Source organism: Ictalurus furcatus, chromosome 5, assembly GCF_023375685.1.
Source record: "Ictalurus furcatus strain D&B chromosome 5, Billie_1.0, whole genome shotgun sequence".
Lineage (NCBI taxonomy): Eukaryota > Metazoa > Chordata > Actinopteri > Siluriformes > Ictaluridae > Ictalurus > Ictalurus furcatus.
Genome location: NC_071259.1, coordinates 31,289,584 through 31,305,504, shown reverse-complemented (window position 1 = coordinate 31,305,504; position 15,921 = coordinate 31,289,584). Strand labels below are relative to the sequence as shown.

Genomic DNA, 15,921 nt, shown 5'->3' with positions numbered 1-15,921 from the left:
AGACTCTTTTTAAGAACCACATGTCATTAGCAGACGTCGCGCTTGGAGTAAACAAACCCACACACACTCACACACACGCACACACACACACACACACACTCTGAGTGTGTCCTGACTTTCAAGCTTCCTATAACTATAAATGATTGTTAATATGGATAAATAAATCAAGGAAGTAAATGGAGTATTTGAGTAGTGTTTTGTTTTTTTTTTTTTACTTTATCGATGAACCACACGTCGCATTTTTTATCTCTTCGTAGTTTTACGTTTAACGTTCCGCGAGACTCCACCTCCTCGTCGAGAATCCGGCACTCTTGCGGTGTCCTTGATGTAATCAGCACGACGTCTCTTTTAATTAAAGAGTACGTTAATAAAAAATAAGCGCTTTGCTCTCTTGGACTCCTGGCCACAGATGATCGTGGCATCATTAGGATTCGAGCTCGTGATTGGCCGACAGGACGAATGCGTCTCTGTTGCGCCCCTGAGTGTGCGGTTTAGTTCTTTTTTTTTTTTTTTTTTTTACCCGCCCCCCGTGAACCCGGCTTTAACGGTTCTGTTTTATTGTGTGTGTTTTGTAGAATTCGCCTCTGGAGGTAGACGACGAAGGCTTCGTGATCCGCGCGGACGTCAGCCAGAACGATATCCTTTATTCGGACCTTGGTGGAGACGCGCCGTTGTTCCGCGTGAACGAGAAGCGCTTTCCTTATACGTACGGAGCTTAAGGGTAAACCTAGGTAGTTGTGTAGGTGGTTTTTTTCGCACGGAAAAGAAAAAGACACCCATGGATAGTACAAAACGGCGCGCGTTTATAGGCGTCAACGGCAAAATTATTGGCACCCTCCGTAAAGATAAGCCAGAACAAACAACACGTCGTCTGTAGGACTTTTCCCAGAGCTTAAACTGCTCCGAGGAGAAAATATGTAGAAAATATCTTTTATGTGTATTTTTATTTATTTTTTTTTAAAAAACATAAATAAAAATATTGTTAGAAAAAAATGTAACTTAAAAACCATCATTTATACACTTCGCTTCTCGGTACGATCCTTGACTCCGCCCCCACGCTGCGCAGCCGACAAAGAGAACAACTTTTACTCCAGCGACTCGGACTACGACGACGAAGAGCCCAAGAAGTTCCACATCCAGATCCGGCCCGTGTGCAGCCGCAGCAACTCGGCCGCCAACGAGCTGGAGCTGAAGGCCAGCGTGGGGACCCTCACCCTGCCCCCTCACCCTGCGGTGAGTTCAGGGGGCGGAGCCGAACACGGAGCGCGGTTTTAAATAAACATGTATTCGTGTTTGTTCTCTATCCGTTATGTGTAAACACACACAGTGTCGTATTAGGGCTGAGCGATACGACTAAGCGATACCGATATATACGGTCCCCTCCGAAACTATTGGAACGGCCCGGCCAGTTCGTTTTAGTTCTGCTGTAGACTGAAGGTATTCGGGTTTGAGATCAAAAGATGAACATGAGAAGAGAGTTTTATTTCCTGGTGTTTTGTACGTAGACGTGTTAAACGACAGATCCGTAGGCGAGAAAAATCAGTGGTACATGTGACTGACAGGTGTTTCGTGTTACCCAGGTGCGTCCTGTTAGATTGATCGTGTAAACGATAAATAGCTTTGAGCATCTGCTCTTGGTTTGAGTCTTCAGGGTCGCCTGCGAAGACTGCATTTGTTGTTAAAAATCGGAATGGTCTATTACGACAGGTGCGTTTAACACGTCCAGATATTCAAATAAAATCTGAGATCCTAAACTCTCGTCTCGTCTCCATCTGTCCATCTCAAACCCAAAGGTGTCCGGCGTACGGCACGGACACGTGAACCGACCCGACCTTGCCGTTCCGATAGTTTCGGAGCGGACCGTACCGTGATGAATCCGGTCGCTGTATCGTACAATATCGCAATATTAGAAATTTTTTTTTTTTTTTTTTCCTGCTTAAAGTAGCGTGTTTTTACGTTTTTCATACATTTTTATTTTTTTTATACAAGAATTTATTGCTGTCGGTTTTTTAGCAAACCAATATATCGTAGCAATACCTTCGAGTATCACGATGCGCTGTATCTGTCATATCGCCCAGCCCTAGAGTTTTGTGTTTGGTTTTCTTCATTAATTTTGGATCCTCGGAGTTGACTGTTTTTCCTCTTTTTTTTTTTTCCTCCTCACTGAAGGCGACAACGAAGAGGCACATTTCCCGTAAGTTCAGCTTTCCTGTGTGTGTGTGTGTGTGTGTGTGTGTGTGTGTTCTCACCCCTCCTTTCCTCTGTTCTAGGAAACATCAGTACAGCAGGTCGGTCGGAGGGAGAGGGCGATGGCGCCCCCCACAGGGGTAAACACACACACGCACACACACGCACACACACACGCACACACGAATATCAAGTGACAACCAACATATTCATTATTAGCTACATAAAATAGTTGGGATATAATTAAAGACAATGTTTAGTGAATATTTTAAAGCTCTTCACCCCTCTCACGCCGTCGTTACAGCACGTCTGTCGCTGCTTCTCAGTTCTTCGAGGGGAAGATTTATCTCCGAGCGGTCTCGTTTATCAAGTTCTCATAGTTTCTGCCCCTAGTGAGCGTGAGGTTCCCAGTTCGACCCTGAGCAGCTCCAGAACTGACTTATTTTCTCTCTCTCTGGACTCGTGCATGATTTTTGGAGCTTTATTGTTGCAGTATATTCAATAGACGTGGTGGTGTTTAATTAAATTTGTGCCCCCGGAGTGTGTATTGTATCTTCAGTCAGTGTCTGAGTAAACAGGACGTGTTTATACCCCGTGTGATGGGACAGTGTGCGTGTCGTACCGTCACGCCGTCCGAGCGTAGCGCGCGCGTGTGAATCCGGAATAACCGAGAGTCACACGGTGTGCTGAACACGGCTCTGTCGGAGGAGCTGCACCGTCACTAGAGTTATACTGGGGTGTGTGTGTGTGTGTGTGTGTGTGTGTTGTAGAAGGTGAAACTGAGGGTCTGTGCAGGTTCACCTCGAGTCCAAACCACAGCAGGTACGAATAAGTTTTTCTTTCTTTCGTTCTTCTTTCTTTTCCTTGCTGTATTTCTTTTTATTTCTGTACGTTATTCTTTCTCTTTCTTTCTGTAGTATCTTCTTTTATACTTGTTTTTCTGTCTTTTTCTTTTTTTCCTGTCATACTTGTTTCCTTCTTTCATCGTTTTTCTTTTATACATTTTTCTGTCTGTCTGTCAGTCTGTTTCTTTCTTTCCTTCCTTCTTTATTTCTTTTTCTGTCTTCCTTTTTATTTCTGTGCTCGCCTTGCTCTTTTTCTTTCTGTCGTACCTTCTTTTATACTTTTTCTCTTTTTCTTTTTTTGTCAGTTTCTTTCCTTCTTTCGTTGTTTTTCGTTCATAATTTTTTTTTGTCTGTCCCCCCCCCCCGTATGTCTGCCTTTCATGCTTTCTCCTTCTTTCTCTTTGTCTTTTTTCCTTCCTCGCTTCCTTCAGTCTTTTCTTCCTTTTTTCCTTTTACTTCAGTCCACATTCAGGAGCATTTCTTTTTGTCGTGTCCCTCATTCTTTCCTCTTCTGTACAGATTTCACACTCGGATTATTTGTTTTATAATGAATCTCTCTCCCTCTCTCTCTCTCTCCCTCTGTCTCTCTCTCCCTCTGTCTCTCTCTCCCTCTCTCTCTCTCTCTCTCTCTCTCACCCCCCCCCCCCTCTCTCTCTCTCTCTCTCTCTCTCCCCCCCTCTCTCCCCCCCCTCTCTCTCTCTCTCTCTCTCTCTCTCTCTCTCTCTCCCCCCCTCCCTCTCCCTCTCCCTCTCTCCCTCTCTCTCTCTCTCTCTCTCTCTCTCTCTCTCTCTCTTCCCCCCTCCCTCTCCCTCTCTCTCTCTCTCTCTCTCTCTCCCTCTCTCTCTCTCTCTCTCTCCCCCCCCCACTCCCTCTCCCTCTCTCCCCCCCTCCCTCTCTCTCTCTCTCTCTCTCTCTCTCTCTCTCTCTCTCTCTCTCAGGTTGAGCTCCACAGCATCTGGTTCAGATTCACTCTTCGGTCCTCCTCTAGAATCAGCCTTCAAATCTCACAGCTTCTTGGGGCAAGAGCAGCTGCAGACCTCCGAATGTAAAACATAACATTATTCACGATTGATGAAACACACACACACACACACACACACACACACACACACACACACACACTCCTGCTGCTCCGTGTTAAGCAGTGAAACTGATGGAGTGATTAATAAGAGGTGTGTAATGGGTGTAGTGTTGAATGTTAGCGGTGTGTGATGTCACACTGCTGCAGTCAGCGCTCAGTATCTCACGCGTTACACAGTTGGAGATGGTTTATATAATTACATCATGGGATGATGGACTGGAATTAAGTTTCTGTCGAATTCTTACGCACCTCGGGCCTCGTTTTTATCCTTTTATTCGATTTTTTTAGTAAAGTTGCGTGTAAAGGTTTGCATAAACCCGACTTAAAAATTTCTGCCAGATTTACAATCGATATCGAATAATATATGATTATAATAAACAAGCGCTAAATTTTAGTTTTCTGTTTAGACGCTGCTTTCTCCTCTGCTTCCTCGTCTCCTGAGAACGTGGAGGACTCGGGTTTGGACTCGCCTTCCCATCAGCCCCTGGGAGCGTCCCCCGAGCCGACAGGCTGGGCGGCCTGGCCTTCGTCTTCTCAGCCCAAAGACTCTACGACCTCACGACGACCCGTTGACCCCTTCCTCGGGCGCGCACCTCTCGCTCAAGAGTGGCCGTCGTCCCAGCGGTCTCCCTTAGCTCCGCCCTATACAGAAAGCTCCGCCTCCTCTTTCGCATTTCCTTCCTTTTCCGGCAACGTGGAGCTGAGCGTCTGGAGCTGTAAACACATCCCAACGGAGGACCCCTTCCTGGCTGCGTTCGAGCACCAACCCACTCGTCAGGATGCTTGGGTAGCTCCGCCTGCTCCTCAAACTACCCACGAGGACCCGTTTGCCCCGCCCACAAACGGCACTAAAACCCTGCCTCCTCCTAGTTCCTCCTCTCGCAAGGACAGAGATAGGAAACGAGAGCGCGGCGTGCCGCCTTCCGATTCGCCCGACGATCCCTTCGCCATCACGATGATCGGCAGCCCGACGCACCAGTCGGCGCTGGCCACTCAGGGAGGAGGGAGTGGCTTAACTTGGGCGGTCGGTTCTAACTCCGCCCCTCCGGTCCAGCCGAAGAAGGAGTCCACGCACTGGGGGTCGGTGCACAACCCGTTCAGTGACGCGGCGCAGGACGGAGGCAGGAAGACGAGCAGAAACGGAGGAGAGAAGGAGCGCAGGAGCGGAGGGGAGGATCAGAGACGGAGTGGACCACCGCTCACACGCCTCTCCGGCCCACAGGAGGACCTCTGCTTCTCCACGGACAAAGACCAGGACTGCCTGGACATCAGCGGACACGCGGGTACGGACAATACACACGCTCTTGCTGAGATATTCCAGGCCCCGCCCATGCTTGGTTACTGTTGCTATGCAGGACAAGATTTATGCATTATGTTAGCCTGCTGAATTTAATCCGATTCATGTCAGTCTTTTAACACAAATACGAACCCCCCCCCCGCCCGTCTCTCTCTCTCTCTCTCTCTCTCTTTTTGTCTCTGTCTCTTTCTCTCTCTCTTTCTGTGTGTCTCCCTCTCTCTCTCTCTCTCTCTCTCTCTCTCTCTCCCCCCGCAGGTCCTCAGCGTAGGTTCAGTAATGAGCTCCTGGTCTTGGCTCCTCCTCGTCCCGCTCGGTCCAAGCGTTCCTCGTCCAGACCGAGTGGAAGTGAACGGGTAAAAACACTCGCGCACATACACATCTGCACGAAATAAACGCACTCCTTAATCCTCACACACGGCAGGGTTAACATATTCACGGTTTCATTCATCCGCATGAAAATGCCTCTCTTTAATGTTTCTGTGGTTTACCTTTGTACACACACACACACACACACACACACACACAAATGGCTTGAAAATGGGACAAATAAAAAGAAGCCTGAAAAGATTTACGATTTTAAAGATCCAAAAAATACACATCAAAGCTTCTGCCTCCGTTCAGCTCCAGTTAGTTTGTAACGATTTAAAAACATTTGAAGCCGTCACGATACCAACCATATCTCCGAACAGGGTACCGTGATCATTTATCATCATATCGCCCAGCCCTAATGTACACTAAAGCACAGAGCTTAATGTCGCAGTAAGCAGCCGAAACTGTGAACGTCCTGTACACACTCCACGTTTGACTCCTGACCTTTGACCCCCAGTCCAGGTCTTTGTGTTCGTCTCCTCTGCCCGAGCCCAGTCCTCCTCCGACGTCCTCCTCGTCCTCCTCCAGCCCCAGTGATTGGGGGGGTCAGACACGTGCACCCAGTCCTGCACGAGGTGGGAGGACACACACACACACACACACACACACACGCACATGCACACACACACACACACACACATACATACAGATTAACACAATATATTTCAATGGTACATTAAATGGTACATGTTCCTTATATAGTGCTCTCTCTCTCTCTCTCTCTCTCTCTCTCTCTCTCTCTCTCTCTCTCTCTCTCTCTCTGTGTGTGTGTGTGTGTGTGTGTGTGTATGTATAGGTTTGTCCCGAGGGCCGAGTCCCATCTCTCTGAGCGCTCAGGAGTCGTGGCCGGTTGCTGCGGCTTTTACAGAATACATCAACGCTTACTTTAAAGGAGGAGAAAACAACCGGTCAGCCTTCCTGTCTGTCTCTCTGTCTGTCTGTCTGTCTATCTATATATCTGTCTCTGTCTGCCTGTCTGTCTGTCTGCCTTTCTGTCTGTCTGTCTATATATCTGTCTCTGTCTGCCTGTCTGTCTGTCTGCCTTTCTGTCTGTCTGTCTATATATCTGTCTCTGTCTGTCTGTCTGTCAGCCTGTCTTATCTGTCTATCTGCCTGCCTGCCTGTCTGCCTGTCTGCCTGCCTGTCTGCCTGCCTGTCTGCCTGTCTGTCTGCCTGTCTGTCTGCCTGCCTGTCTGCCTGCCTGTCTGCCTGCCTGTCTGCCTGCCTGTCTGCCTGCCTGTCTGCCTGCTTGTCTGCCTGCTTGTCTGTCTGTCTGCCTGTCTGTCTGTTTGCCTGTCTGTCTATCTGTCCCTATCTGCCTGCCTGTCTATCTGCCTGTCTATCTGTCTATCTGTCTGTCTGCCTGTCTAACTCTATTTCTCTCTCTCTGTGCGCATGTTTCAGGTGTCTGGTAAAGATTACAGGTGACCTCACCATGTCGTTCCCAGCCGGAATCACTCGGATATTTGCCTCCAACCCCAGCCCGCCCGTGCTCAGCTTCCGATTGGTCAGCATCGCTCGAGTGGATCGCTTCTTACCCAATCAGAAGCTTCTGTACAGGTCAGCTGATATATATAAAGCACCACAGTGTAAAACGTGTAACACGAATGGCGGGGATCATGACGCCCGTCTCGTTTCTGTCCTGGACCCGCAGCGACCCGTCCCAGAACGACCCCGACTCCAAAGATTTCTGGTTTAACATGCAGGCCTTGACCCTTCACCTTCAGAGAGAGGCGGAGCTCAACCCACAAGCCTCGTACTACAACGTGGGGGTGCTGAAGTACCAGGTGAGTCGAAAAGCACAGCGTTATAAACACTTGAGCGTTTACTCCAGCCCTGTACGGGAGCTCGCGTCTCCGTTTCCTGCCACACGCACCTTTAAAAACGGGTATGTTAATAGTTTCTAATGTCTTATTGCCATGACGATGACCTCTGCCCCCAGGTGTCGTCTCAGGACCCGGCTCGCGCTCCTCTGCTGCTGTCGGCCGAGTGCCAGCGCAGCGGTACGGTCACCCGCGTCGCCCTTGACTACCACTGTTGCCCAGCAACCGCTCCAGCCACTCAGCTCACGGCTGTGCAGGTGCTGCTACCGCTCGATCCCACAGCCACCGACCTGCAGTGCCAACCACCCGCTACCTGGTGAGAGAGAGAGAGAGAGAGACGGGGAGGGGGGGAGGGAGGGAGGGAGGGAGGGAGGGAGAGAGAGACGGGGAGGGAGGGAGGGAGGGAGAGAGAGACGGGGAGGGAGGGAGAGACAAGGAGACAGACAGACAGATTGAAAGTCAAAGAGAGAAAGACAGAGTAAGAGAGGGAGAGACATTGAAAGACAGAGGGAGAGAGAGAGGGGAAGAGATGCAGAGAGAGAGACAGATGGAGGTACAGAGAGAGAGACAGATTGAAAGACAGAGAGACAGAGTAAAAGTAGGAGATGGAGAGAGAAACAGACAGCGACAGAGAGACAGATTGAAAGATGCAGAGAGAGAGACAGTAAAAGAGGGAGAGGCAGACTGAAAGATTGAGCGACACAGGCAGAGAGAGAAACGGAGAGAGAGACAGACAGCTTGAAAGATGCCGAGAGAGGGGGGGGAGATAGAGTAAGAGAGGGAGAGAGAGAATTACTGAATAATTTTCTTTCTATCATTTTCCTAAGACTTGGCATGACATTACTTTCTTTTTCTTCGTGCTTTTGCAGGAACACTGAGGAGAAGAGACTGCTGTGGAAGCTGCCCAACCTCTCGCCCACCAACCACAGCAAAGGTCACCATCATGACCTCTAACCACTGTTTGTGTCTCTCCGTTCGTACACTAGCCTAGCAGCGGCGTTACAGCCGCTTTCACGCCTTTTAAAATACGCCACCGTCGTTTACGTTGGTGATCGTTAATCATCGCAGTTTTAAAATCAGACACCTGAAATATGCAAATGAGCTCTCAGACCAGTTCACCTGGCGTGAAGCAGAAAATAAGTGAAGGTCAGTCTTTAATCGTGACACATTACTGGAACATACCGGAAACAACAGGTGAGAAAATCAGATTTCAGACTTTTTTTTTTTTTTCTCTCGGGTCGTCATTCAATAACGTGAGCAGCCATGATCTGTCGGGTTCTGTGGAAAAGATTTTGTGGGATTCGACTAAGCGTTTGGTCAAATCGACGTCTTTTGCTAATGCCTGGCGCCCGCTCCCTTCGGCTTCCGCAGACACATCACTCACAGAATAAAATAAATCGGACCGCAAGCGCGTACGGCTTTTCACACCATTCTACTTCATTTAATTAGAGCTTGTGATGTCACTCCACTGACTGTATTGAGGAATCACATGACATATGATTCAGTTTCTATGATTCAGTTTATTTAATTCTGTGATTTCATTTATGTGATTTAATGATTCAGTTTATATGCTCCAGTTTGATTCAGTATGATTCAGCTTGCATGATTCCGTTTATTTGATTCTATAGGATTAAGTTTATATGCTTTAATTTATATGATTGATTCATTATGATTCAGTTTATATGATTCAGTTTGTGATTTTAATTTTCATGATTCAAAACGATTCAATTTATATGATTTCATAGGATTAAGTTTATATGATTTAATTTATAGGATTATGATTCAGTTTGTGGTTTTAATTTATGATTCAATTTGCACAATTTAGTTTGTCATTTTTAATTTGTATGATTCAGTTTATATGATTCAGTTTATCTAATTTAATTTGCACGATTCAGTTTGTGATTTGAAATAATTTGATTCAGTATGATTCAGTTTGTGATTTTAATTTACATGATTCAAAATGATTCAGTTTATATGATTTCATCGGATTAAGTTTATATGCCTTAATTTGATTATGATTCAGTTTGTGATTTTAATTTATGATTCAATTTGCAAAATTCAGTTTGTAATTTTTAATTTGTATGATTCAGTTTATATGATTTCTTGTATGATTCAGTCTGATGAATACAATTAGTTTGCATGATTTAAACGATTCAATACGATTTGATTCATTTGAGTCAATATGATTCGGGTCAAATTGAACCCCTGTTAAAGGAAGAGCCAGGGTTATGTTTGCACTGGAGCTATAATGCTAATGTAGCTAACTAATAAGGGAAGCATTTGGCTAGCAGTTTAGCATGTCGAAATCATCACACACTCAAACACTTAATAATTCTTCGATGTTTGAAAGGTCTTAATGATAAAATATGACCATGATCATAGAGAGTGTGTGTGTGTGTGTGTGTGTGTGTGTGTGTGTGTGTATCTCAGGCTCGGGCACACTGTGTGCCAGCTGGCAGTGCCTGGAGGAGCCCCGTGGTCCTGCCCCGAACCTGGCCGTGCAGTTTGTGGGTACCGGAGCATCTCTGTCAGGACTGGACCTGGAGCTGGTGGGTGGCCGATACCGCATGTCCCTGCTCAAGAAGAGATTCGCCACTGGTGAGAGTCTCTCTCTCTCACACACACACACGCTTCACATAGCAGGGGGCATGAACACATTTCACATCGGGTCAGTATATCAAGCGTCACCGCTCAGCTCGATTCTGATTGGTCAGAAGGTGTCGATTAATTTTCCTTTACAGCAGCACAGCCCCAGATCACAGGTTTATATTCACGCGCTCATAACAAAGACAAGCGTAGAATCGTCGATATTCTGAAGTCTTCTCTAAGGACGAAACATGTTTAGTTAACATTTATGGAAGGAGTCTCCAGTGTCGGTGCTTTTTTTTTTTTTTTTTTTTTCCCCCCCCGTTGTTTTTACCTTCAAGAGCGAGAGAAGAAAAAAGAGACGAGCTGCCGAGGGAACCTGTGTTCACAGCTGCAGTAACGCTATAAAGCGAGAACGGGACCGAACTTGTCTTGAGGATGTTCCACAACAGGAAATGTATCTATAAAGGGATAAAAAGTACAGCATGTCATTTCTGACTTAAAATGCTACGGTATAAGAGGAATAAAACGCTTCAGGGCGTGCGTGATGTAAGGAAGAGTTACTGTAACGTTCCGTAGAAAACTAAAAAAAAAAAAATTCATAAATAGAGACCATCTAACAGGCAGGGGTGTACAAACTTTTAGCTGGTGATGACTCTGTAGACAGTAGAAAGTGCAGCATAGTGTTAATGTATTATGAAGTGGTGATGATTGTGTGTGTGTGTGTGTTTCAGGGAAGTACATGGCCGGCTGTTTGTTGTAGGAGAACCTCGTCATCTGTTTTCATTTCTTCTTCCTGCTGGACATAAAGTTTTGCACTTTTATCACTAAAGTCCACGTCCGAGTGTTTTCTGAGGACCGAACACACACAGTAACAGACGTGGGACCTGGACATTACCCATGATGCACTGCTGTGAGGAACACACACACACACACGCACGCACGGGAGATCCACGAGGATTAGGACTCAGCACTTCAGCACTTCGCTGCTCTCGATGCTTTGACGTGTTCGTTCGTCTGACGCTTCATCGGACCTGCGATTGGGGGTTTTTTGGGCTTTTTTTTTTCTTTCTCTTTCCATTTCCTGGATGTTATTTTTGAGCGAGCCGAGTGAAGATGTGTATAACGTCGACGTGAATGTCAAACGATCTTGTGTGTCTATTATAATAATAATAATAATAATAATAACAATAACAATAATACTGAGAACTTTAATATTCCATCTTTGTAAAGACTGAATTGTGTGTTTGTGTGGTTTATATGTGTAGATAAAAAAAAAAACAAGACAAGACATGGGATGTGATCGTTAAGCGGTTTACACCAATTTATTACACTTCTTTATTTATTTATTTATTTTTTTTAAACAGTACAAAATACAACCGAAGTAAGATTTTATTACAGACGGCGGTCTGTTCTCAGCCTAGGTAAGAATATTCACGAACGCTGGTTTTGTTTTGTTTTTTTCCTCAAAATATTGTTGTGAGAAGAATCGTATCTACTCCCATAAAAAATAAAAAATAATCCATCTAAAACAGCAATACAAAAAAAAAAAAAAAAAAAACTATTACCAAGTTACACAAAGTTCCTTAAACGCACTAACAGCCTGAAGTGTTCATAACCAATAAAAAGGCCACGGAGACGACAAATCACATCCCGGGGGAGGGGGAGGGGGAGTAAAAATCACAGAGGGAAATGAATGAATTAATTTATTTGAAAAAGAAAGCACAATTGGTACTGCATCTGTAAACACGGAGAAAGAAAGGAGACGCGAGGGACAAACCTGGGAGATCCATTCCTAAAATCCTAAAATTGTGAACGAAAAAGGAACAGATAAAGAGTTGAACAGGAAGAATCCGGCACTATTCAGTCTGATATAAATAGACACGTTTTCATACGACGAGGACGAGAAGCACGGCGGGAAATCCAGCACCGAGGCGGCGTGCGTGCGTGCGTGCGTGCGTGTGCATATTTCAGTTTCGGGGTGAACGAACTCTTGTGAGTTCGTATCGTACAATAAGGTATAATCGTTCCATTTAAAAGTGTAACTCTTTATTTATTTATACTTTTTTTTTTTTTTTAAATTGAATCTATTAAAAATGTTCGTGTTACGCAAAAGGTTTAAAATCCTACGTTTATGTGCGAGAGGCATTGTTCAGAACAAACCAGCGAGCTCAGACTGACGTTCGGTTCCACGTTCGCAGCACGAGAACACTTCTATCCGTCCGTCTGTCCGTCCTTTTACATCCTCCGGGGGAAACGAAAGAGGCTGGTTCGTTTCCCCTGGAAACGAACCTCGACTCGGGTCGTTACTGTGATGAAAGCGTTGACCCGGCGTTCACACCAGCAGGAGACGCGTCGCTCGTTTCGGATGTCGTTTGTTACTCTTGTCGTCGTGTAGAAATACAGCTACCTTGTGGGCGTGGCCTTGTGTCCACGCCCACATCCTTTTTTTCTTCTTCTAGTTCTTATACGAAACAGTAGCAGCTTTGTAAAGCTTACTAGTTACACGCTAAATAATGGATCAGTGTGCGAATCGGCCGTTCGGTTCGATAAAGATGAAACCTCCGTTGCGTCGGCGCCGTAGGATCGGTCCGAGGAACCGTCCGGGCCGAGCCGATCGTTTGGATAGCTGTGCCTGATTTGAGAAAATGTCGATTGACACGTCGGACGCGAAATCACGGAAACAGTCGAGGTACCGAAGGCTCGTCTCTTTTTCGTCCGGGGGGGGGTCATCATGGCGCGTTTGTGTTTTTTGCGTGGAACCCGAGCGGTCGCGTCCCTACAGCGCTACAGGGGGGTCGAGGGTGCTCGAGAGACGAGCCGGTCGTACCGCGGGACGGGCACAGAGTGTGCTCTGGTGCTTTCTGCTCTCGTCTAAGGCACTGAAAGGACACTATGGCACTAATTAAACACACACACACACACATAGGCACAGAGGAGGAGGAGGAGAAGAAGAAAGGAAAAAAGAAAAGAAAACGAACCTCGAGCACAAACTATAAAAGCCTCTAGACTGTATTAGTTACAAACAAAAAGAATCCAGCCGGTGTTACATCGACTCACACTAGCAGAACGCTGGACTCATATGTTTGCTCATATGTAAACACACACATTCGCTCACACACACACACACACACACACACTGGACCGACTTCAGATCTCCTGCAGAGTGTGATTAATCTCGATTCTCTCGCTCTTCACGGTGGGCTCACACGTCCCCCGGGACACGTCAGCGTCGCTGCCCAGGTCGCTCATGTCGTCTGAGAATGACGTATCTAACAACAGAGGGGGTGTTAGAGTGTGTGTGTGTGTGTGTGTTGCAGTGTATCGTTAATAAATCATGAGCACGTACCTTTCTCCATGAGAGACGGCATCATCAAACTGTGGTCATTGAACTGCAGGTCAAAAACACACACACACACACACACACACGAGCGTACATCAGCACACACTCCTAAGAGTAAGGACAGAAAGTGAGAAAGTGTGTATGCGAGCAGACGGACCTCTCCCATGACGGCGATGGGGGTTTCTCCGGTTGCCAGGGCGACGCGGTGCTCCACCAGGTAGAACATGTACTCGTCGTACAGCAGGCGGATCAGGTGGAAAGAGCCGAAACTCGCCGCGCTGCGCAGAGTCAGGTCTCTGATCACCATGGAGCTGCACACAACACACACACACACACACCAGAGTTACACAACAACAAATCTGTAATTGAACTCTCACAGAGTTTCTCGTTTCTCACGCTGGACGCGAGCGGATTTATCAGCGAACGCGTAATCGTATAACACCATTCGAGTCGCACCAACGAGTCACGCTTCATACCAATGACCTGAGAGAATGCGATTCCAAAACACGTCCGTGTCGACCGGGACACAAAAACGGTAAGGACTAGGTTTTAGCTGCAGTCCGCAGGCGCTCTTTGGAGAGATTCGATTGGCCGCCATGTTGTCGTTCTCAGCCCAGGGTATCTGCAGGTATCGGCGCTTCAAATCAAATACTTTTTAATACCGTATTCAAGACATTTCCAAAAGACCCGCAGGTCACTTCAATCACGCCACACGATACATCAGCTATAATGGGCTGTGTTCGTGCTTATACGTCCACTTCTGGGTTTAAAGAAACTATAGCATGGTAAAGTTCTACAGAGGTAGATCGGAGACCAGAGCAAAAAATTCAAAAAAATCCCGTATTTCCTTCCCATGATTTCCCAAAAGAGACGGACTACGGCGGTCAGAAGAGGAAAAGACGTGGGCTGTACCATCACTCCCTCGCAGCAGGCTTTACTAGTGTTTTTGTTATTTAATTCCAGGGTAACGTAACAAGTAGTTATAAATGTTCATACATTTCTGTAAAGAAGAAAATATGTATATTAAAAAAACCTTTGCTATTTTATAATATTACTATTGCACTGAACAATAATAATAATAATAATAATAACTAGACCGGTACATTTCCTGAAGAAAATGTGAGTGGTGCTTGCCGTGGCAAAATTCGGATCTGGCGCCGATACTTTCGAGAGTCGGACATGTCGGGTGCCAATACTTTTTAGAGCAAGACAGATAGGTTGCTAGAATGTTTTATCACAAAGCTAGCACGATTTAGCAAGTTGGTAGCATGTTTTAGCATGATGCTAGCACGTGTTAGCACATGTTATGTGTTAATAATAATAATAATAATAATAATAATACATTTTTATTTGGGACACCCTGGACACCCTGTTTACGTTACTGAAACGTTTGCCTGAGAACGTTCTATAAAAGCGTTTACATACAACTTTTAAAAAATGCTAACGTTATTTGTTAGCTAGATTGCTATCGATTAGCCTCGTAACTCCGGTGCGAATCAAATTCCGACAACGAACGCATCCTGGATGATCGGGTTACAAATTCGTCAGTGTGTGTGTGTGTGTGTGTGTGTGTACCTGTAGAAGGACCACTTGAGGAGGAACTGGCGTGCGGCGCGGGGGAAGCTGGGACTGCCCTCGTGTGGTTTCAGCACCTGACTCACCACGCTGTCCAGCCACGCGGCCCACTGGTCCAGAGAGCTCTGCTGCTGCAGGGTCATCTTAAAATCCTGCTCCAGACGCTGCACCACGCTCTCGTCACACTGACACACCCATGATGCCTGCTCCTGCACACACACACACACACAAACAAAGAAAGAACACTGAGCACTGTGTTAAGGTGTGGAGAGAGACAGGTGAGTGTATCCGCCCGTCTGACCTGCACGTTGGCGAAGTCGACGCGGTTGAGGTCGCTGAGCATCTGGTTGATCTGAGACGTGTTCTGCAGCACAGCCCGAGCCGCCTGCGCCAGGTGGTTCAGAGAGGTGTACCTGCGCAGCGTCTGCGCAAACGCACTCACCACTGCGGCCTAAAAACACACACACACACACACACTGAGTGTCCGATGTTGATCGCAGGCCAAGCGGATAATAAAGCCTAGATAAACAGAGGCAGTACCTTGGTGCGGACGATCTCCTGGGGGAAGTTACTCATCGCTGAAGTCAACCAGCCCTCCAGGCTCTTAGCAAAGTTTCTAATAGCCTGAGTGAGAGTACCTGTACACACACACACACACACACACACACACACACACACACAGGATTAGAAAGTGCATCTTCAATCTAGTCTAAATTATCATTCTTTACCTACTTATTGAGCTTATTTTTGAAATTCGGCACATTTCCTAGGTACAGTACCATAGTAAGGTAGAGGAGAACCTGTAGTAATCAGGA

At 46.4% G+C, this 15,921-nt stretch overlaps 2 protein-coding genes across 9 annotated transcripts in view; one reads left to right on the top strand and one right to left on the bottom strand.

The window, feature by feature from the left end:
• The window catches only part of fcho1 (FCH and mu domain containing endocytic adaptor 1), a 48,885-nt gene extending 37,458 nt beyond the window's left edge, over positions 1–11,427 (top strand). For all 4 annotated transcript variants that reach the window (XM_053625809.1, XM_053625810.1, XM_053625808.1 and 1 more), the window contains 16 exons: positions 576–636; positions 1,058–1,233; positions 2,170–2,194; positions 2,271–2,327; positions 2,958–3,009; positions 3,971–4,077; positions 4,521–5,396; positions 5,666–5,763; positions 6,237–6,354; positions 6,576–6,687; positions 7,184–7,339; positions 7,434–7,566; positions 7,722–7,918; positions 8,472–8,536; positions 10,033–10,200; positions 10,923–11,427. In XM_053625809.1, the coding sequence (XP_053481784.1) occupies positions 576–636; positions 1,058–1,233; positions 2,170–2,194; positions 2,271–2,327; positions 2,958–3,009; positions 3,971–4,077; positions 4,521–5,396; positions 5,666–5,763; positions 6,237–6,354; positions 6,576–6,687; positions 7,184–7,339; positions 7,434–7,566; positions 7,722–7,918; positions 8,472–8,536; positions 10,033–10,200; positions 10,923–10,951 (2,430 nt within the window). In that variant the 3' untranslated portion in view covers positions 10,952–11,427. The remainder of the gene's footprint in view (positions 1–575; positions 637–1,057; positions 1,234–2,169; positions 2,195–2,270; positions 2,328–2,957; positions 3,010–3,970; positions 4,078–4,520; positions 5,397–5,665; positions 5,764–6,236; positions 6,355–6,575; positions 6,688–7,183; positions 7,340–7,433; positions 7,567–7,721; positions 7,919–8,471; positions 8,537–10,032; positions 10,201–10,922) is intronic.
• A 59-nt stretch (positions 11,428–11,486) lies between these two features.
• rfx2 (regulatory factor X, 2 (influences HLA class II expression)) overlaps positions 11,487–15,921 on the bottom strand; it is a 42,546-nt gene continuing 38,111 nt past the window's right edge. For all 5 annotated transcript variants that reach the window (XM_053625813.1, XM_053625815.1, XM_053625816.1 and 2 more), the window contains 6 exons: positions 15,647–15,744; positions 15,408–15,557; positions 15,107–15,315; positions 13,689–13,842; positions 13,538–13,580; positions 11,487–13,460 (listed from right to left, as the gene is read on the bottom strand). In XM_053625813.1, coding sequence (XP_053481788.1) covers positions 13,339–13,460; positions 13,538–13,580; positions 13,689–13,842; positions 15,107–15,315; positions 15,408–15,557; positions 15,647–15,744 — 776 coding nt within the window. In that variant the 3' untranslated portion in view covers positions 11,487–13,338. The remainder of the gene's footprint in view (positions 13,461–13,537; positions 13,581–13,688; positions 13,843–15,106; positions 15,316–15,407; positions 15,558–15,646; positions 15,745–15,921) is intronic.